The sequence below is a fragment of the Hyaena hyaena genome, unplaced genomic scaffold (assembly GCF_003009895.1).
Source record: "Hyaena hyaena isolate Hyena2069 unplaced genomic scaffold, ASM300989v1 scaffold_658, whole genome shotgun sequence".
NCBI classification, from domain to species: Eukaryota; Metazoa; Chordata; class Mammalia; order Carnivora; family Hyaenidae; genus Hyaena; species Hyaena hyaena.
In genome coordinates, this window is record NW_024081288.1 from 341,916 (window position 1) to 364,451 (window position 22,536).

Below are 22,536 nucleotides of genomic sequence, written 5' to 3' on the forward strand. Positions count from 1 at the left end.
GACAAGTAGGACTGCTTAAAAAGTGCATTGTCAGGGCCGGAGGGTGGGGGGATGGACTGGGTGGGGGGTGGGCATTAAGGAGGGCATCTGTTGGGGTGAGCGCTGGGTGTCATATGTGAGATATGAACCACTGGGTTCTAGTCCTGAAACCAGTACTTCACTGTATGTTACCTTGAATTAGAATAAAACAATTTTTTAAAGTACACGGTCATTATTGTACGTTTCTTTTTTAATTTAGGATTATCCACACATGTTAATCAAAACTAATGCACCCCTCATCTTTATGGTTGGTGTTTCTTTGTTGGCAAATTATTCGGTCACTTATTGGAAGTTCATTATAATCTATTTAAAGAATATCAACTGGGGGCACCTGGGTGGCTCAGTTGGTTGAACGTCCGACTTCAGCTCAGGTCATCATCTTGCAGTTAGTGGGTTTGAGCCCCACATCAGGCTCACTGCTATCAGCCTGAGACTGTCAGCTCAGAGCCCGCTTTGGATCCTCTGTCCTCCTCTCTCTGCCCCTCCCCTGCTTGTGCTCACTTGCTCTCTCGCTCTCGCTCGCTCTCTCTCTGTCTCAAATATAAATAAAACTTAAAAAAAAATTGTACACTTTAAATGCATCGACTTTCAAAAAATAAAAATAAAGAATATCAACCAAGTTGGGGCACCTGGCTGGCTCAGTCAGTAGAACATGTGACTCTTTATCTCAGGGTCCTGAGTTCAAGCCCCACATTCAGTGCAGAGCTTACTTAAAAAAAAAAAAAAATTCAACCAAGTTTCCTGCCTGGGAAACTCCACCAAAATTGTGTTCCTGAATTCTAGATTATATTCTCTTTATAGAATACAGCAACTTTCAGTAATAAATGTTTGACTTTAAAAAATTGTACCTGCTGTAGGTCCTCACGGTGATCCCAAGTAAAAGCATAATCTGTTCTTCCTTAACTCAGACTTTCCACTCTCGGAGAAACTGGAAATCCTACTTTTATTATCAACTTTTTCTTTGTGGTCCAATATTTGTTTGGATTAAAATGCTTTTTAGGGGCGCCTGGGTGACTCTGGATTTTGGCTCAGGTCATGATCTCACAGTTTGTGGGTTTGAGCACCGTGTCGGCCGGGGATTCTCTGTCTCACAATCTCTCTGCCCCTCACTTAGTGTCTCGCTCTCGCTCTCTCAAAAATAAATAAACTTGAAAATTTTTTTAAAAAATAAAATGCTTTTGGGGCGCCTGGGTGGCTCAGTTGGTTGAGCATCCGACTTGGGCTCAGGTCATGATCTCACAGTTCATGTGTTCGAGCTCCACATCAGGCTCTGTGCCGACAGCTCAGAGCCTGGAGCCTGTTTTGGATTCTGTGTCTCCCTCCCTCTCTCTGACCCTCCCCTGCTCATGCTGTCTTCTATCTCTCTCACAGAAATAAATAAAACATTAAAAAATAAAATAAAATGGGGCGCCTGGGTGGCTTAGTTGGTTAAGCGTCCGACTTTCACTTAGGTCATGATCTCTCAGTTCATGGGTTCGAGCCCCGCGTCGGGCTCTGTGCTGCCTGCCAGCTCAGAGCCTGGAGCCTATTTCGGAGTCTCTATCTCCCTCTCTCTCTGACCCTCCCCTGTTCACACTGTCTCTCTCTCTCTCTCCTAGAAATAAATAAAAATATTTAAAAATAAAATAAAATACCTTTTAAAACTCTTTTTTTACATTTCTAAATGTATTATCTCTAATCAAAAGTAGAGACTACATTGACCCCATGTGTACTCACCCCCCAGTTTTATCAACTTTTCGCCATACTGTAAAACGAAATCTATAATCTTTTTGCCGAAATACTTTAATCAAATTTTGATATGTGCTGTTATTTCATCCCTAAATATTTCAGTGTGTATCTTAAAACCAAATTAAAAACGGATGTTTTCTTAGTAACCACAATATAATATCACATCTATCATGATTAACAATAATTCCTTAATATCATCTAATACTCAGTCCATATTCAAATTTCCTTAGTTGTCTGAAAACATTCTTTCTGTATTTTCAGAGTTAATTTGATCCAGATCGAAAATTGGCCCACTCACCGTATGTGGTTGTTTTGTTATCTTATATCGCTCTTAACCAGAAACAGGTGTGCCCCCCTTTTTTTTGTTGCATGCCTTTGACTTGTTAAAAAACAAAACCAAACCTGGTCAGTTGTCCTGCAGTATGCATGGGTTTGTTGGAGTCGTTCGTTCCTCTAGAGTTCTTACAGACCAGAAGTCAGAGCAAAGCCTTCTTAAACCCAGGTTTAGTTCCAGTTGCGGTAAGAATATTTCACAGGTGGTACTATTTCCTATAGCATTAAGTGAGAAGGCATATGACGTCTGGTTGTTGAACTTGTAGTCGATTGATCAACAGGTTCAGGTGGTGATGGCCTTAGCTTTTCATCGTAGGGTTTCCCATCTGTCTTCCCTGTGGGATGCTAAACCACTGATACTTTTTGCCTGGAGCCAATTGATTTATTAGGAGTTGCGAAGTGATCACTTTCTAGCCATGTTCACTACCTCTGCACATATTAATGGATGTTACCAGAACTTCTCGCACACCGTGGCTGTTTGGTTAACTTGAAATGCGCTTCAGATCAGAAAAGCAAAATAAATAAAGGGAGAATAATTAAGCATCCATTTTCGGAGCAATGAATTGGTGTCCTAGCAACCTACAGTGATGCCCGGTGAACTTTGTTTCTCTCTTTTCTAAATATCCTTTTGAGCTCACGACTGTTCCTGTATTCAGTATGTTTTAATATAAATTGCAGGCACTATGCCTTCTGTGGCCGTGTCCCATCCTTGGCAACTGGGAGCCGCTTCAGGCTGGCTCCTGTGTCCTTTTGGTACAACCGTATTTACCTTTGATGGCTTCCTTGCTTTTCGGCTCAACAAGATATTTCAGGTTAATCTTCTCCATTTCATGCCCCTGGCAGAGGATCATGGATTTTTCTGAGCAACCTTGTTTTCCGTATGTAGCACCTATCTTGATCTCTACACTGTGAGGCGGAAAAAGTCACACTCTGCCCTCCATAGCTGATCATACAGTTTACACATAGACATTGTGCCGTTTCTGTATTTGTTGTTTGTATTCAGTGTTTGTATTCAGTCCCCAGCCCAGGGTAGTGTGATCTTTCCCCTTGTTCTTGTGTCTTATCTACAGTACAAGCCTACGTTCAGCTTAGTATTTCCTCTTCCTTCGCCTCAGCCTTTCATTGGCTTAGTACTCCGTTAGTCTCCCTTGTGCCATATTTGTTTAATGGGTTTACGTCCTCTTTCAAGAAATTTATAATTTTCTGGAGGTTAGCACGTATCCAGCACTTAGGAGTTGAAAAGTAACTCTGCAAGGGAACATGGTGATAAGTGAATAAATATTAATTGAATCAAAAGACATATTTTGCTCGGCCAAGTTATGGCCACGTTTGCCACCAATTTGACACCAGTAGTGCCAGTGCTACATTTAAATTTTTTTTAAGGTTTTATTTATTTCTGAAAGAGAGAGAGAGAGCGTGAGCAGGGGAGGGTCAGAGAGAGAGGGAGACACACCATCCGAAGCACGCTCCAGGCTCCGAGCTAGCTGTCAGCACAGAGCCCAACGCGGGGCTCGAACCCACAAACCGTGAGATCATAACCTGAGCCCAAGTCGGACGCTTAACTGACTGAGCCACCCAGGCGCCCCCTATGTTTAAATCCAAGCCAAACTAAATCATAAATCTTCACGCTGGCCCTTCAAGTACAGGTGATTTCAAAGTATCCCAATTAATGCATGGGAAAGGAGGGACAGATACTCTATTCAGAGAATTAAAAACTGTTGAGTCTTTGGTTCTAGAATGGAGTTTTAAGGCACACTCAAGAAAAGTGCTTTCCGATGGTCATTCCTTTTGGTGCCTGGCCTCTAGCCCTACTTGGCCTCACTTCATCATCAGTGGCCCCGAACTGGGCCGATAAGTAAGTTTCAGAAGCAAGGCCAGCTGCCTGGCAAAGCCTACTTGTGGTGATTTGAATTGCCTTGGATTTTATTTGTCATCTTATGAACCATTTCGTGTACTGCTAAATGAGCAGGCTTGTTAATGGTTTTCATGGAAGAATGGAAACCAGAAAAGCCAGACTACCTGCAACACTTAAAAATGGGACCCTGCACCTGGGTGGTTCAGTAGGTTAAGCATCCGACTTTGGCTCAGGTCATGATCTCACGGTTCGTGGGTTCGAGCCCCATGTCGGGCTCTGTGCTGACAGCTAGCTCAGAGCCCGGAGCCTGTTTCAGATTCTGTGTCTCCCTCTCTCTCTGTCCCTCCCCTGCTCACGCTGTCTCTCTCTCTCTCTCTCTCAGAAAAAAAAAAAAAAAAAAAAAATTAAAAAAAAATGGGACCCTGGCCCTGTAAGAGCACTGAAGCCACCCATCATATGATGAGACTGGGCCAGTTTTCTTTATGATTACAGTTGGAAGAAGTGGCTGAAGTGATACGCCCCACCTGTGTGCTTCCTTCGTCCTCTTCTCTTACCCCCCAGGAAGAGGCTGGGGAGTCTTGGGAATATAAAGAATAAAAAGATTCATTTTAGGGGCGCCTGGCTGGCTCAGTCGGTTAAACATGCGACTCTTGGTTTCAGCTCAGGTCATGATCTCCCAGTTCGTCTGCCCCTCCCCCATTTGCAGGTGTGTGTGTGTGTGTGTGTGTGTATGCGCACGCGCGTTCTCTCTCTCCCTCAAATAAATAAACTTAGAAAAAGATTGATTTTACAATGGATTTGTATTCCTGTTCCGACAACACTTCTTGGGTGTTCTTATAGGCCCTGTGATAGCCTTGGAGTTCAGTGGAGATGGGGCTGTAGAAGGGTGCCACTTCATCGTCAATGAGATATTCAACGGAACCAAGGTACAAGATTTTATTGACTGTTTCTATTTCAATCACGCCTTTCATTTCATTTCCTTTTCCTTATGGTCAAACAGTGCTTTCATCCCTGCCGTTGCTTGGAGTTAAAGAAACCCAGCAGATCATGACTTTTTAGAATCTATGGTAAATAATCGGGAGCTAAGCTTTGGTTTTTCCTTGCCAAATTAAAATTTTAACAGCTTAAAAATTTACGAAATAAGAATCTACTAATTTCAAAACCTTCAATAAATAACATGAGTTTCTAATGTAAAAAGTCTCAGTAAATGTCTCTTTAAGTCCTTCCTTTTTGAAAACTAATGATATGCTGGAAAATGTTGTATTTCTAAGATTTTATACTTTGGGCAGATGAACCTCGCCCACTGTTCTTTTTTATTTGCTTCAGTAATTCATCAAATATTGAATTTCAGCTACATCTAGAAATCATTACATGTAGGCATGTAATGAGGTTGCTGTATCTAAGGATTTCAGACTTAGTAACTTAATATAACTGAGAAACCAAACATATAAGAGTATTAAATGAGTACTAACATTACTTTCTGATAAATATCTGAGATGAAATGTTCAGTTTTGCTCTCTGATTTGGCTTATAGTTTCTTTTTTCTTTTAATATTTTTTAAATGTTTATTTTTGAGAGAGAGGAAGTGGGGGAAGATGCAGAGAGAAAGGGAGACAGAGAATCCTAAGCAGGCTTCAGCTGTCAGCGTGGAGCCCGATGTGAGGCCCGAACCCATGAACTGAGACCCCCGAACCCAGCCAAAATCAAGAGTTGGACGCTTAACCAACTGAGGTGGCCAGGTGCCCCTGGGGCTTATAGTTTCTTGAATTTGCCATAATTTAAAGAACATTGTCTTTGGTCTCATTTTATCACCACAACAGTACTGAGGGGAAGGGTAGACGTCATTAGGTTGAATAGAAAAGGAAGCAAGGAGAAAATGGGTGTATGATTTGGAAGTTTCAGATCCGAGTGAGTCAGAGATCATCTAATCGAGCGTTCCCATTTTACAGGTGTAGCAAGTGAGTCCAGAGAGGTTTATTGAATTATCAGCCTCATACAGCTAGTCTATGAGAAAGCTCGACTAGAACCCACGTCCCCTCCAACTCCTGGCTGCCATCTGTAAGAACAGTCCTCAAAGGGTTCTACTGAGTACTACTTTACTGATGTTTAGAAAATATTTTATTTAAAATTAGTAATATATGTAGAGCAGCTTTCCTAAAGATAATCTCAGGTTTTGCTACTCAGCATATTGAGATTGTTCTTAGGAGATAGAAGAAACTGAGAGTTCTTTAAATAGGGGCTGCCTGGGTGGCTCAGTTGGTTGACCCACCAGCTCTTGATTTTGGCTCAGGTCATGATCTCACAGTTGGGGGGGGGGGGTCAAGCCCTGCATCGGGCTCTGAGCAGACAGCACAGGGCCTGCTTGGGATTCTCTCCCCCCTCTCTCTGCCCCCTCCCTTGCCCATGCACACGAGGGCGTGTGCGCTCTCTCTCTCTCTCTCTCTCTCTCTGTCTTTCCCGATGCTCCTCCCCCACTCCCGCTCTCAAAATAAATAAACATTTTTAAAGAAGAAGTCTTTAAATAAACCTCTTTATTCAGAGGCTTTCATAATATTGACTGTTGGATATTTACAAAACAGTAAAATCCCAAGTGTGATAAAGTACGACCGAAGTATTATGAAAGCAAAGACCGTAATTATACCGTAAGTGCTTTTAAAAGAGTTCAGTGTACATTACAGCTACTGAAACTATAGTGCATGCATTCTACAGAATACCGATTAAATATCACAAACGATGTACTTGAATTTCTTTTTAATAGCAAGCTTGTGACCGTTCTGCCGACGATGTGGGCTTTGGAATTGGGGGATTACGGTATTCATTTTCTTGCCTCTTTTACATTTAAAATAGATGTTTGTATCAGAAAGCAAGGACACAGCAGCCGGAGACGTGGACAGCTTCTACAACTTCGCTGACATACAGATGGGAATATGACGTGCAGCGTGGAGCCAAGGACTTGGGATCGAGCCCTTTTTAAGTTGTGTGTTAGCAGCGGGTTTTACTGATGTTAAAACTGTCAAAGCGTAGTTTTAAATAAACTGTTGAATCCTGCAGCGTTTACTTCAGGTTTGAAAACGGTTCGTTTTGGGGGGCGCCTGGCTGGCTCAGTCGGTAAGAGCGTGTGGCTCTTGATCTCAGGGTCGTGAGTTCAAACCCTGCACTGGGCGCCGAGCCTACCAAAAGTAACAAAACAAAATTTCACTTTAAATTAAAGTAGTTTTCATCAGCTTAAAAACTAGCCCACTTAAGTAAGCTTGCGGTTTTGTTTCCCTGCTTACGATGCTGTTATTAGGACATGGAAGTGGCTAGCAGTTCATACTTTTAATCCCAATTAAATATTCTTTCAAATCCCCAAGAATTTAAACTTGCCTCGCGGCTCCAGAATAGTGTTTGAGAATACATTCCATCGTTTCTTTTCTTTTTTAATTTAAGAGATCCGTTACTAGTTGATCAGTTAAAACATTTTTTTCACGGATACATATTTAGTTAAGTAATTGCTTCCTAGTTGCGTACCACGGCAAGTGAGATTTTGTACGTGGAACGGACATGATGCTTTGTAAATTGAATTTCTTTTAACTAATAGTTATTCGCTGGCCAGTTTTGCAATGAACCCTACTAACTGACGTTGGTATAGCTGTTTAAAGACTACTTTGTGAGTAGTAATAATTATTTGAATAAAGCCCACACGGTGTAGTTTTTTTCTAGTACAACCACCAGATGCCTCTTCTGCTTCTCGGTGAGAAAAGGGACGCACAACACAAAGTCCAGGAGCCCCATGACTGGCGCTTTTCAGAAAGGCGACATCACCTGCTCGTGTGGGCCATCAGAAGAACAGGCTTGTGGCTTTTGGGTGTGCGATGACAAGCTACGCAGATGACTGAAAAGCTAGAGAAAAGTGATGGTCATTCGGTGCCCCGCCCGCCGAGCTCTGCTCACGTGTGATGAAATTGCTCACACTGCGTTCCAGCATGAGTGTCCAAACCAGCCCGGCCGAAACCACCCCAGGAGGCAGGGGAGAGCTGCTGGCTAAAAACCCACATTCCTGGACCCAGTCCCCAGATGACTCCGATCCAGTCTCCTGGGGAGTCCCGGCGGTGACGAGTTTGCCGTAATCTAAAGTAATCAGCTCAGAAGATGTGGACGGGGCAGGCTGGCGAGAAGGGGCTGAGCACGTCATGCCCACCATAGTCAGCAGCGAACAGGAACTTAGCTTTCATAGGTCTATTTTTAAAAGGAACCTTAAATTTAAATCTATTTTGGTAAGCCAGAACTGCAAATAGCCACTGATTAAAAATCCCTCTTACGACTGTTAACAAAAACTGTATTTTCGTATGGTAACTGCTTTTGGATACCTATTCAGATTCATTTGCAACTCCTACCCTGGACTGTGCGTTGCCGTTCAGAAATAACACAAAGACTTTTCACGTTAAATTAATGATAGTGCCCACCTTCCCTCCGTCCGGCCTCGTGCTTGCCATAGCATAGCATCATTTTGGTCTTTTCTAAGAGCGTTCTGCGCTATCTGATCAACCTCTCCTCAAATCAAAATGATTTCATAAGACACAAAAAAATCGGCGATGGGCTTAGCATCATTTCGCTCATAACTTACAAATAAGCCTGGCAATGAACGGTCGTAGGGCATCCACTCTTCCCACAGTTCAGCTAAATGGATTCTGTTCCTTCTGATCATTAATGAAACAATACGATCAGTGTGAAACCCTATGAGGAAACCCCTTCTGATCATTATTAAACCCTGTTAGTCACGCTTTAAAATTATTGCAGTACTTTTCGTTTTTAAAAAATATAATCCAAAAAGATTCTTTTTGATGATTGGGTATTCCTGCCACTATGTGACACGCGCCTCCCTCAAATCCTGCTATGGCCTCGGCACGTTACCCACACGTGAAAAAAAAAAAAATAACACAATGTCACGCAACGCTGTAAACTGAGTTCTTTATTTTAGCTACAGTATTTTGGCAAAAAACTCAGGAATACAACATATAAGGGAGAAGTTAATTTTTTTTAAATATCCACTAAATTTACAATCTACTAACCAAAGCCTAAAATTTTATATTCGTCAGGTGGATGAGAACTTTTACCTAAGCTTAATTTGTCTTTAAGGACAGTCATTTGGCTTCTGAATGTTTGAAAAACTTTTTAAAAATAAATAGCGCTGTGGTCCTTCTTTCGATAATTCTAAACGCTGATAGTAATTATATTACATTTAATTTTTGAATAGCTTTTGAATTCATGAACATTTATTAGCAATAAAAAATCAGCAATTTCATTAAGTTATACATGTTTAAATGTTATATTAGCTTATTTCTCTTGTGTTATTAGTACTGCTGTTTTTGCTTCTGTATATTTCTGTCTAGCTTTGTATGTAATTTATATCTAGTGTTTATAAAATGTGATTTGTAATAAACGTTGTTAAAATGAAAATGGCTGGGGCTCTGGCTGGCTCAGTGGGTAGAGTGTACGACTCTTGATCTCAGGGTCGTGAGTTCAAGCCCCACATTCGAGGGTAGCATTTACTTTTCAAAAATTAGAAAAAATAAAATGAAAATGGCTTAATGCTAATTTTAAAGTGCATTTCTATAACACACATTTACTTGTACGTGTGCCAAGATTTGATCATGGCACACATTTTTTTAATGAAAAAAGTAAAATAGAATGTTCTGATCTCTGTCTTGTGCTAATGAGAAATGAGCTGTGTGTTCTGTGTGTGTGTACAAAGCACTCTAGAGAAATCCACAGGAAGCAGAAAACTTGTTTTAATCTCAGGAATCTCCAATATAATTCTTTCGTTGTGAAAGATACATTTTCTTATGATTGAATATTTACTAAGATTAGGCATTTCTCTCTTCCATATTTAATAAAATAATGAATTGTTTGTGATATAGTTTCTTTCAGGATTATACAAATGGACCTTATTTTCAAATTACTACCAGATTTCCTGGGCTTTTTGTACCCAACCTCTCCCTCCGCTAGCCCGTAAGGTACTGAAACTGCAGATTGGTTAGCTTTTTTAAATAAGATCAGAAATACTGAAACTATAGATTGGTTAGTTTTTAAAATAACATTCATTATTTTTTTTCTATGTATGAAGCTTCTCCATGTACATTTAGAACATGAGGGGGAACTAGAAATGCACAAAGCAATAGAAAAATTCCTTCCTATCTATTGGATAAGGCTCACTGTGTGGAGTTTAAATTTTATTTTTCTCACTTAAAAGGGACATATTTAGGGGCACCTGGGTGGCTCAGTCAGTTAAGCGTCTGACTTCAGCCTGGATCATGATGTCACTGTTCGTGAGTTCTAGCCCCACATCCGGCTCCGTGCTGACAGCTCAGAGCCTGGAGCCTGCTTCGGATTCTGTGTCTCCCTCTCTCTCTTCCCCTCCCCCTCTAATGCTCTATCTCTCTCTCTCAAAAATAAATAGCATTAAAAAAAATTTTTTTAAAGGGACATACTTTGTTCCCTGTAGGAAGAAACGATACTGTCATTAGAGTATGATTACTCCTTCAAAATCCATTCTAGAAGATAATTTATCCTTTAAAAGCATAACACTAAAAAATTTGAATTTTAGTGATGAAAACCTTTTTGTCTGAAAATGGAGTCATTCACCATTGACTTAGGTTTTCTTCTCCAGTAGGTAGTGTTGGAGGGGTCGGCAATCAGTCTTCCACAGTAAGCCTTTAAACTACATATTTCTCTTTTGACATTTTGGCTTTTAGTGGGCAACTCCAGCAAGACGATCAGAAAAACAGTCTCTTCCTTTTCTGGTGTTTGGGGGCTTTCCTGGTGAGGACAGGCTCTCACCTAGATGGTGAGGGGCAGGAGCACAGGTAGGCCGAGCCCCGGCATTGTCACTTGGGCTCGGATCTTCCTCCCCCTCCCCTTCCTGCCTTCCCCATTTTAATTTAATGTGGTGCGCTTGTAATCGTACTACTGAGAAGTAACTGGCGAGCGGTATGACAAGTAATTAAATGATGTTCATAAAGTGTCCTGGAAGAGAAAACATTTGAGTGTTAAGTATTCACAAAGCGAGGATGGTGTTCTTCTCAAGCAGTTCAGCTGGGTAGCCAGACACCCACCCACAAATAAGCAACTGAACAAGACAAAAACATGCATAAGAGGCTGTTAAGACTTAAGTGTTGTTCTTTTTTTCTTTTTTTTTTTTTAACATTTATTTATTTCTTGAGAGAGAGACACAGGGTGCGAGCAGGGGAGGGGCAGAGAGACAGGGAGACACAGAATCAGAAGCAGGCTCCAGGCTCCGAGCTGTCAGCACAGAGCCCAGCATGGGGTTCGAACCCACAAACCGCAAGATCACGCTCTGAGCTGAAGTCAGATGCTTTTTACATTTGTCAACTGTAGGTCAGTTTTTTAGGTTCGTTAATAAAACCTATTGGGGCACCTGGGTGGCTCAGTTGGTTAAGCGGCCAACTCTTGATTTTGGCTCAGGTCATGATCTCATAGTTGCAAGATTGAGTCCCGTGTCAGCTCCTCACTGACAGCATGGAGCCTGCTTAGGATTCTCTCCCTCTCTCTCTACCCCTCCCCTGCTCATGCTCTCTCTTAAGATAAATAAAGTAAAAAAAAAACAAAACTTTTTTTTTTTAATTTTTTTTTTTAATGTTTTATTTCTAAGAGAGAGAGAGACAGCGTGAGCAGGGGAAGGTCAGAGAGAGAGGGAGTCACAGATTGAAACAGGCTCCAGGCTCTGAGCCGGCAGTCAGCACAGAGCCTGACGCGGGGCTCGAACCCACGAACCGCGAGATCATGACCTAAGAGAAAGTCGGACGCTCAACCGACTAAGCCACCCAGGCGCCCCACAAAAAAACTTTTATACGTGTCCCCGTTTATGTGCACCTAACCCCAGCTTGTCCACCCCAGACCCCCTGAAGGCCAACCCTAGTCCCCTTCGCAGCCCTCATTCCGCTCGAGCCGGATGAAAGAAACTATCCCGAACCAGGAGGAGCCCGCCTAACAGCCGGCACAAGTGCACATCGGTAGGGAGGCAACTGCTCGCCAAAAGAAGATCGCTCCTATAACAGCTAGCGCTGGAGCGCCTGGGTGGCTTGGTCGGTTAAGCGGTCCGCTAAGCGTCTGCCTCTTGATTTCTTGCTCAGCTCATGATCTCGTGGTTGTGAGATCGAGCCCAGCCTCGGGCACCATGCTGGTCATGGAGGCTGCCTGAGATTCTCTGTTTCTCCCTCTGTCCCTCTCCACCACTCAAGCTCTCGGTCTGTCTGTCTGTCTCTAATAGGAAAAAAAAAAAAGAACAGCTAAAGCAGATGATGAAAAAACGTTCAGGTCTCCTGAGAGGAGTTAGTGGTAAACAATACCGTATTGAAGAGGTGCATATGTTCACAACCCAAGCAAAAGTGAGTGATCCACTTTCCCAGTGCTAAAGTGCAGGCATCCCCGGCCGTGAACACTTTCACCACTACAAGCTGTGCTGGGACCAAGCAGCTGATGGAGATGGTACCCAGCATCTTTTTTTTTTTTTTAACGTTTTATTTATTTCTAGGAGAGAGAGAGAGAGACAGCGTGAGCAGGGGAGGGTCAGAGAGAGAGGGAGTCACAGACTGAAACAGGCTCCAGGCTCCGAGCTGGCAGTCAGCACAGGGCCCGATGCGGGGCTCGAACCCACGAACTGCGAGATCATGACCTAAGCGAAAGTCGGACGCTTAACCGACTAAGCCACCCAGGCGCCCCACCCAGCATCTTTTTAAAAAAATTTTTTAAACATATATTTGTTATTGAGAAACAGAGAGAGACAGTATGAGCAGGGGAGAGGCAGAGAGGGGGAGACACAGACTCCGAAGCAGGCTCCAGGCTGAGCCCAACGTGGGGCTCAAACTCACAAATCGCAAGATCATGACCTAAGCCAAAGTCAGATGCTTAACCGACTGAGCCGCCCAGGGGCCTCTGTACTCAGCATCTTAAACCAGCTTGGTGCTGACAGTCTGACCAGTTAAGGGAGACGGGCTGAAACTGCCCACGTAATCTGTGGGTGGAAAAGCACCACTTGCCACCAGAGAGGAGGAGGAGAATAAAGTTCCAGATCTTGTGGAGAATTTCGATGAGGCTTCTGAGAACGAAGCACACTGAATGGAGTCAATTGCTGAAGATACAACTTGAGGAAGTTACTGGGAGCTGCTGTTTTATATGAAGACTGCTTATTAAAATTGTGTTCAGGGATCCGATAAAACCTAGATCTCTCATATTTTTAAGCCCAAGACCCTTGAAGACTTCTGCTCTTTTCAGTTTCTGCTTATATTCCATTCATTCTTTGCAGCCGTTAGGCTGAAGAAGCCTGGAAATAAAGTTTGAAATGAGGTTAATAAAGTTCCCTGCCTTGGGGCGCCTGGTGACTCAGTCGGTTAGGCATTCGACTCTTGGTTTGGGCTCAGGGCCTGATCTCATGGTTCATGGGTTCGGGCCCCGCATCGGGCTATGTGCTGACGGCATGGAGCCTGCTTGGGGTTCTGTCTCCCTCTCTCTCTGCCCCTTCCTTGCTCACTTGCTCACTCTCTCTTGCACCCTCTCTCTCAAAAATAAACATTTAAAAAAGAATATTAAAAAAATAAAATAATAAAGTTCTTTGCCTTTATTAAATAAAGAAGTAAATAATCAAACCTTTTCTACTGTTTCACCCTAACTTCCAAACAGATCCTATGTTAAATAATTTTAAAGTTTATCTCATTAGAGTCATCTAGTTTTAGTCCTTTGAAGGGTCTGGACATTTTCAGTCCCTCATCTTACAGATGAGAAAATCGAGGGTCAGAAAGTTGAATCACTGGGGGCCCCTGGGTGGTTCAGTCGGTTAACCGTCCGACTTCGACTCAGGGCATGAACTTGTGGTTCGTGAGTTCGAGCCCTGCATCAGGTTCTGTGCTGACAGCTCCGAGCCTGGAGCCTGCTTCCGATTCTGTGTCTCCCTCTCCCTCTGCTCCTCCCCTGCTCACACTCTGTCTCTCAACAATGAATAAATGTTAAAAAAAAAATTGTAGAAAGTTTAATTGCTGAACTACAGCGTAGGCCCCTTGACTTTCCCCTCAGGTCATCAGGAGAACAAAACTAACTCACCCATCTTCTCCTATATGAAACCTCCCCAAGCTCATGTCCTCCTCAGTGCCCACACAGTGCTCCATATAGATTTCCAAGGACCTGTAACACTTCATTTCTTTGCCCATGCTTCCCTCGGCATTCAAAGTGCGATCTGGGGACTGGCAGCATCACCTAGAGCTGGTCAGAATCTCAGGCTCTGCTCCAGATCTGCGGAATAAGCTTCTGCATTTTAACAAGGTGTTCCGGAGCTTCAAACTCACATTAAGGTTTCGAGAAGCTCTTAGTTCATCAAGAGCTACAATCAAAGCTTAAAAATCTTTGTGTTCCTGGAGAGTAGTTTCGGGGCCAGTAATATGATCTATATTTAATAAATGGTTTTAATTGGATGACACAATCCGGTGGTTTACTCTCCTTGATTGCCTTTGGAACAAACACCATTCTACAACATTTACTGTCCCCTCCCCCCGCTGCACCTCTCTGTGTTGTAATAGTAAACCATGGTCTCTGACCACTTGAGGCTGGGGGGTGGGTTGGGGAGTAGTAGCTTCCAGAGCTTCAGGGGAATACGCTGGAAACAGAGATAAGAGCACAGCAGTTTCTGGCTGAAATTTTTCTTCTGATGTGTTTTCATACATTCCTGTTTGTTCTGTTCAATTAGGAAACACGTTGCAAAAAAAAAAAAAAAAAAAGCCACAGTGGTGATTTGTAGATTTCGGGGCTGAGCTGAAATAAACAAGGAGGCAGCTGCTTGCTTTGTGTTGATGGGGGAAAGGTAGTTAAGTTAGTGTTTCTCAGATCTGTTACCCTCCCTCTTTATCTCTTGACATCTTCCCACTTCTAGTGTTCAAGGATGAGCTTGCCGCCATCATCAATAAAACACGGGCAGGGCTGTCCAGGGAAGTATTCAGTGTCGCTCCAAATCTGGCGGGGTGGGTTGGAGGGTGCGCGAAACATGGTGGTGACCATGACTTTTATTCATTTCTTGGAACAAAGTCTTAATTATACATGTAAAATTTGAAAGAAATGTAAAACCCTACGTGCACACGCCACCCTTTATTTAAGTGGTTTTTCTTTCTGTTTCCTCAGTAGAAAATAATGTCTTCATATGAGACTTCATTGTCATTTCCTAGGTAGCAGGTGTTTCTCTGCACTTAGTCGGTGTAGACCAGGATTCAGGGGGCATATGATCACTGTTTTCTTTTTTCTTAATGTTTTTTTTTTTATTTCTGAGAGAGAGAGAGAGAGTGAGGAGGGGAGGGTCAGAGAGAGAGGGAGACACAGAATCTGAAACAGGCTCCAGGCTCTGAGCTGTCAGCACAGAGCCCGACGCGGGGCTCGAACCCACGAACCGCGGGATCATGACCTGAGCCGAAGTCAGATGCTCAACCAACTGAGCCACCCAGGCGCCCCTGATCACTGTTTTCAGGGTAATAAAACAGAAAAAAGAAACACATGCATAAATGGGAGGCTCAGGTTGGAAAAGTCAGAGGTTTTGTAACTTGAACCAGGGCTCAGCTTGAAATGAAAAAATATACATGTGCTGGCCGCCTTTATACATCTTTGCTCAAGTGTATTTTATTATAAATCTTTCGGTGTTGACATGTCCTTGTAAAGCGAAATAAATGATTGAAGGCTATGGCAACAGGGCAGCATTTTTGAGGCATATATGGTGTTCATCCTGAGCCTGACAGTGCTACATACAGGTGCTGGTTATTGTTATCGTGACCTTAAATACAATTGACCCTTCAACGACATGGCTTTGAATCATGCAGGCCCACTTCTCTGCGGATTATTTTTATAAATACAGTACAGAACTGTACATGTATTTCCTCTCCCTTAAAATGTTTTCTCTAGTTTACTTTGTTGTGAGAATATAGTATATAGTATATAATACATAAAACATATAAAATGTGCTGGTCGACTATTACCAGTAAGGCTCCCAGTCGACAGTAAAGCCATTGGTAGTTAAGTTTGGGGGCCGGGGGAGTCAAAGGTTCTACTGGGTGGGGGGGGTCAGCACCCTTAACCCCTACATTGTTCAAGGGTCAGCTGTATAAGGAAAATTGTAAACCATGAGATAGATAGTAAATAGATGCTCAGAATGTTACAGTGCCCTTCCTGCACGCTTACAAAACTAATTTCTAGGAGTGAAGTTTTAAAAATTGTGGTGAAAAAGGACGTAACAGGAGAGCTACCCTCTTAAATTTGAAATGAGTCCATTTTTATGGGAAAATGTTGCATTTCCCCTGCTCCCTCCCCTCTGCCTCGATTGTACCGAAGGGTTACCTCCCACCTTATCTGAAGGGGCAGAAATATTTTTTAAATTATTAATGTTTATTTATATTTGAGAGAGAGAGAGAGAGTGATAAGGGGAGGGGCAGAGCGAGAGGGAGACACAGAATCCGAAGCAGGCTCCAGGCTCCGAGCTGTCAGCCCACAGCCTGGTGCGGGGCTCAAAATCACAAGCCGCGAGATCATGACCTAAGCCGAAGTCGGACGCTTAACCGACTGAGCCACCCAGACACCCTTGAAGAGGCAGAAATCTTTTAAGTGTGGTTGGCTTGGGGTTTTTAAATGCTTATGGCATGTCAGGCTCTGTGTTAACCACTTTACATATAAAATCACTTGATCTCAGCCACCCTAAGAGTGAGCTACTACTACAGTCCCTATTTTTATGATCGGGGACACTGAAGCTCACAGAGGTTAAGTTGACTGTGGTCAAATAGGTGCTAAGTGCTGAGTCTGGATCCAAGGCCAGAGAGAGCAGATTAACTCCAAAACCCATGCTCTTCACCACTGCACGGTACTGCTCAGCAATAATAATAACAATCGTAAAAATAATTGCAGCTGTTTATTGAGCACCTGCTATAATGGCCACACGCTGGGTTCCGTACTTTGCGTACTTTAAGCCATGTGGCCTTCACGTCAAAAAGACTGTATTATTGGTCCTGTTTTGCCAGACAAAGAAATCAGGAGTTAGGTCTAGTCCCTCCTTTGTTGAGGGTGGCACGTTTGTCGTTGGTAAGCGGGGGTGCACTAAGGATGAGCTCAGTATGGTTCAGGATGTGTTTGGCCAGATACAACAAAACCTGAGTCCCGCCCCGATGACCCGTTTCTAGGGGGTCTCCCGAGGGAGATCCATGCCCAGAGGATAAAACAAAGCGTAGTGTCCCTTTATTATTTAGCGGGGGCCTTGACCCCAGACTCCAGCGTACCCCACCATAAGGAGTGAGGCTATGAGCCACCATAGCAATTTTCCTATGCTGGATAGGCCTGAGGCCTCCAAAGGCCACGTTCTAGGCTTGGTTCTTCTTCCACTGATGTGACAAGACCCTGGCCAGGGGGGCTGGGGGAAAGAAAGGCCATTCGTCTTGATGCCTGGGAGCCTCTGCCCCTAGAATAGGGCTGCTGCAAAGGAAGGGCGAGCAAAGCGGCCCTTCCAGACAGAAGATGGAGACAGACCTATACGAGCCACTTAGCTCCTTACTCCTCTGTAATTGCCACCTATTGTGACTGTGGCTCAACCCAGTGTTCTAGAACCTTCCCAGTCCAGATCAGCACTCCTTTTGGGGGTGGTGGGGAATGGGAGTGAGAGAGGAGAAGAGTAACCCTGAGCTTCCTTCCCCCTCAAGACCAGCTATTATTACCAGCAAGTGGTAGAAGTGAGGTGAAAACCAACGTCTGTCTCTTCACCACTATTCCAGAGGGAGAGGCATAGCCAAAGTGCTTGTGGGTATGTTTCAAAATACATATGACCGGGGCGCCTGGGGGGCTCAGTCGGCTAAGCGTCTGACTTCGGCTCACGGCATGATCTCCCGCTTCAGGAGTTCGAGCCCCGCATCGGACTCTGGCCTGTCAGCACAGAGCCTGCTTCGGATCCTCTGTCTCCCTCTCTCTCTGCCCCTCCCTCTCAAAAATAAATAAAACATTTAAAAACTACATATGACTGTCCAGGCAGCTAGAAAGCCTGCAAAGCATTAAAGGTGGGGGGACAGATCAAAGATGAACAGACAGCATTTAAATACCAAGGAGTTTAAAACAACAGCAAAATGCAAAGATTTATATATATGCTGAAAATGAGAAGTGTGACTTTTAGGTAACCACAGTCTAGAACCAAGGTCTAAAACACTGTTCCCACTATGTTACCTGAGAACAGGTGTGAGTGTGTAGATGTGCTTCATTTTGCATAAATGACCACTGAAAGCACGAATAAGAAACCAATAAGAGGCGCCTGGGGGGCTCAGTCAGTTAAGTGTCCGACTCTTGATTTCGGCTCAGGTCATGATCCCAGGGTTCGTGAGTTCGTGCCCCGTGTTGGGCTCCATGCTCGGTGCAGAGCCTACTTGGTATTCTCTCTCTCTTCCCCTCCCCGGCTCATGCTCGCTTGCTCTCTCCAAATAAATAAATAAACATAAATAAAAAAAGAAACCAACAAAAGTTACCCATCGGAGGCAAGAGGAGACGACAGGCCTGGCGTCAGAAATGGGAATGAGGCTTCCTACAGCTTCGATTTCTGAACTTGGTGAATGTATAGTGTTGTGGACGAAATGACACAAAGGACAAGACACCCACAAAAGACAGACACAGACACAACTCCGGCCGGAGGAACAATTCTACGCAAGCCCCTCTTGCGGTTTATTTTATACCCTGGTAACTGGATACAAACTGAAATCTACAAGATGCATTCCTTTACCAATTAAGGGCAAGTAGCCAAACACATTTCAAGGACGGGGGGAGCAAAGGGAGGAAGCGACCACAACATGTTTACTAAGAGGCCTGCCCACAACTCCAGCCTTCTCCTTACTTCTAAGGAGGGCATGTTCCCTCGTGTGCGAGCGGACCATTAAACTTGGATATTGTGCGGGCCTCCTGGCAGAGCATCCTGTTTGCAGGCATGATCTGCCCAGGCAGGGAGCCCCGTGTGCAGGCACATCCCCGCGTCCCTAACCACGCTTTCTTGGGGTCACTGTCGGGCTCCCACATATAGAACCTGTTTTGAAATAGAAGTTAGGGGTAAAGAAGCAGAAAGAAGGTGGTAGAGAAGCAAAGAGAAAAAGAACAAGAAGGAACCGGGGGTGGGGGGGGTGGGGGGGGCGGAATCCTGGGAATAGTTTTCCGAAGACTAGCTGGGCGGGTTTTGGTTTGGTTTGGTTTGGTTTGGTTTCACGTGGGATGGAAACAGTGACCTTTGACTTGATCTCATAGACAGGACCTGGCGCCCAGATAGAAAGACATTCCCTGAGGGCCTGAGGGGCTGAGGAAGAACCCCGACTTGATGAAGGGCTAGGAACAGAGGACCTGTCAAGTCAGGAACACCTCTTTCATGGCCTTCATGCATAGGACTCCTTTTTCACCTCGGAAGAACGCTATCACTGTCAGTACCGTTCAGACTACAGAAAAGCACCTTGAAAACTTGTCAAAATCCATAGGTTGCATTTTGTCCATTTTTAAATCACACTTTGGGGGCGCCTGGGTGGCTCAGTTGGTGGAGCGTCCAGCTTCGGCTCGGGTCATGATCTCCCGGTTCCTGCGTTCGAGTCCTGCGTCGGGCTCTGTGCTGACAGCAGGGAGCCTGCTTTGGATTCTGTGTCTCCTTCTCTCTCTGTCCCAACCCCCATGCTCTCTCTCAAAATTAAACATTTAAAAAATAATAAAAATACAGGTGTTATATGGAAACCAACTTGAAAATAAACTATGAAAGAAAAAAATAATAAAAATACTAAAAAAATAAAACCAAATAAAAAATAAATCGCACTTTCCACTAATGATTATCATTCTTACGTTCTTTCAAACGTCTCCCACCTTGGCCCCTGTGATGACAAATGCTCTTGTCCACCATCCGTGAACTCGATAAGCGTGGCTTCTGGGGCCAGGCACTGTGCGAGACTCACTCTGTCCTACTTGTGCTGAGACTTGGTCCCCTTTGGCCAGCTCATTTCTTTTCTCTGCCCTTCCTCTCCTCGCTTCCCACTCAGCTGTCATCGCGGGACAGAGCTCAGTCTGGAGTCCGCTGCTTTTATTCTCGGGGGGGTTTCCTTCAGGCACACGGACCTTTCTCACACCCTCAACCGGCACCGCTAAGCACAGCTGTTCATCGGACTCTGTTCCTCCATCTTCAACCCTACGTGGTATGTCCGTAGAAGAGCCTAACAGTCGCTCTCTGAGCCTTACCACCTACTAAACTGAACTCACATTCCTCCTTCCCAGATGGTCTCCCTGCCTGGACATCCTCATTTCCACTGATGACAAGCAATTATCTGAGTCATACCATTTACATTTTGGGGCCATCTTAGCATGCAGGTTTTTTTTTCACCCCCCACTAGATGTTTCTTTCTTTTTTTAAAAATTTGCTTAACATTTATTCATTTTTTGAGAGACAGAGACAGAGCGTGAGCAGGGGAGGGACAGAGGGAAAGAGAGACACGGAATCGGAAGCAGGCTCCAGGCTCGGAGCTGTCAGCACAGAGCCCAACACGGGACTCGAACTCACGATCTGCGAGATCATGACCGGAGCGGAAATTGGATGCTTAACCGACAGAGCCACCCAGATGCCCCTCCGCTAGGCATTTCTTAACCAGCCTTGTTGCTGAAATATTCTTTTCTCCATCGTCTCCTTTTCATGTTCATCCTCGCCCACCTAAGGTGTGCTGGTGGCTCAGGTTTACTACACCAGCCTCTTTGTTGGGGCGCCTACTGAAAGATCTCTGATTGCTTCTCGCCGCCATCACATACACAGCAGGACAAAAGAGCTTAATCACTAGGAGCATAGCCTTTGGAGGCGCTTTTGTTATCGTTAATTTTGTCTCATCTTGTGACACTTTCTCTTCTGGTACTCTTAAATCATCTCATTTTCTCCCGAATTAGATTGTGGCTTTTTTTTTTTTTTAATGTTTTATTTATTTCTAGGAGAGAGAGAGAGACAGCGCGAGCTGGGGAGGGTCAGAGAGAGAGGGAGTCACAGATNAATAGTATTATGACAATTCACTTGTGCTTATTCTAACTCGTAATAGCACTTAAATATGATTAGTAGAATGGCTTCTGTATATTAAGATCCCTAAAGTTTTTAACTGGAAAATAGTTTAGTGTCCAGATCTGTTACTCAGCTACATTTTAAATTTTTTTTTTTTTATGTTTTATTTATTTCTAGGAGAGAGAGAGAGAGAGAGACAGCATGAGCAGGGGAGGGTCAGAGAGAGAGGGAGCCACAGACCGAAACAGGCTCCAGGCTCTGAGCTGGCAGTCAGCACAGAGCCCGACGCGGGGCTCGAACCCACGAACTGCGAGATCATGACCCAAGCGAAAGTCGGACGCTCAACCGACTAAGCCACCCAGGCGCCCCAGATTGTGGCTTTTTAAAATTAAAAATTTTTAATGTTCGTTTATCTTTGGCGGGGGGGGGGGAGTGGAAGAGAGAGGGAGACACAGAATGTGAAGCAGGCTCCAGGCCCTGAGCTGTCAGCACAGAGCTCGATGCAGGGCTCGAACTCATGAACCGCGAGATCGTGACCTGAGCCAAAGTCGGACGCTTAACCGACTGAGCCCCCCAGGCATCCCTAGATTGTCAGTTTTTTGAGTAAGCTGAATAACGTGTGTTGAAGTCTGGGACCACGTTCTTAACAAAAACAACATCAAAAACGGACATGCCAGGTACTTTCATAAAATCAGCCTTGGCATGTCCCACAGTGACTATGCGGAGACAAGCCAACAGATACTTACCTGGCTGAAGAACTCAATCGTCCACTTTAGCCATTCCATCTCCTGACTCAAATAGGGCATGATCAGTGGAAACTGGTCTTTGCTGAAGTTCCTCTCTCCCTGCCCAGAATCCCTCGAGCGCTCTCCCCCTCCCCCACCCTACCCCAGAGCTTCAAAGTCTGCCTTTCCTTCAGGACTGGCCCCGAGCTCTGTATCCTCCGGTAAGCCCCTGACCCCTGGACATTTGAACCGGTCATGTCAGAGTTGCAAACAACAACAGCGTGGATGGGAGAATCCTCAGACCTCGGTTTGATTTAGAATTCTGCTACCTATTTCCAGGGGAGCTCTCCGCAAGCTACGTTAGGTCTTTGGTTTTCTCATCTATCAAATGAGAGTTACGACGGCTTTGCAGTGATTTTGAGTATTCAGGGAAACAAAAGTAACTTACCCAGAAGCCTTACTCAGTAGACTTCTACTTCTTTTTTTTTTTTTTAATGTTTTTATTTATTTCTGAGAGAGAGACAGCATGAGCAGGGGAGGGTCAGAGAGAGAGGGAGACACAGAATCTGAAACAGGCTCCAGGCTCTGAGCTAGCTGTCAGCACAGAGCCCAACATGGGGCTCGAACCCACGAACTGTGAGATCATGACCTGAGCTGACGTCGGACACTTAACCAACTGAGCCACCCAGGTGCCCCAGTAGACTTCTACTTCTATCTCGTTTGCCAGGGCATGGGTCACATGGGCACCCTAACTGTCAGGGGAGGCTGGCGGAGGTGAGTATTCTTCCTGGGCACATCATCTCCTTGGA

The 22,536-nt window shown here is 44.4% G+C and overlaps 1 protein-coding gene and 1 non-coding gene across 2 annotated transcripts in view; both read left to right on the forward strand.

The window, feature by feature from the left end:
* RP2 (RP2 activator of ARL3 GTPase) overlaps positions 1–7,005 on the forward strand; it is a 53,746-nt gene extending 46,741 nt beyond the window's left edge. Inside the window, exons 4-5 of the mRNA XM_039216793.1 lie at positions 4,796–4,881; positions 6,803–7,005. Of these exons, the coding sequence (XP_039072724.1) occupies positions 4,796–4,881; positions 6,803–6,886 (170 nt within the window). The 3' untranslated portion in view covers positions 6,887–7,005. The remainder of the gene's footprint in view (positions 1–4,795; positions 4,882–6,802) is intronic.
* A 1,753-nt stretch (positions 7,006–8,758) lies between these two features.
* On the forward strand, positions 8,759–8,860 carry LOC120219893. Its single transcript, XR_005525418.1, has one exon. It is a non-coding gene; the product is annotated as a small nucleolar RNA U13 (small nucleolar RNA).
* Positions 8,861–22,536: the final 13,676 nt, after the last annotated feature.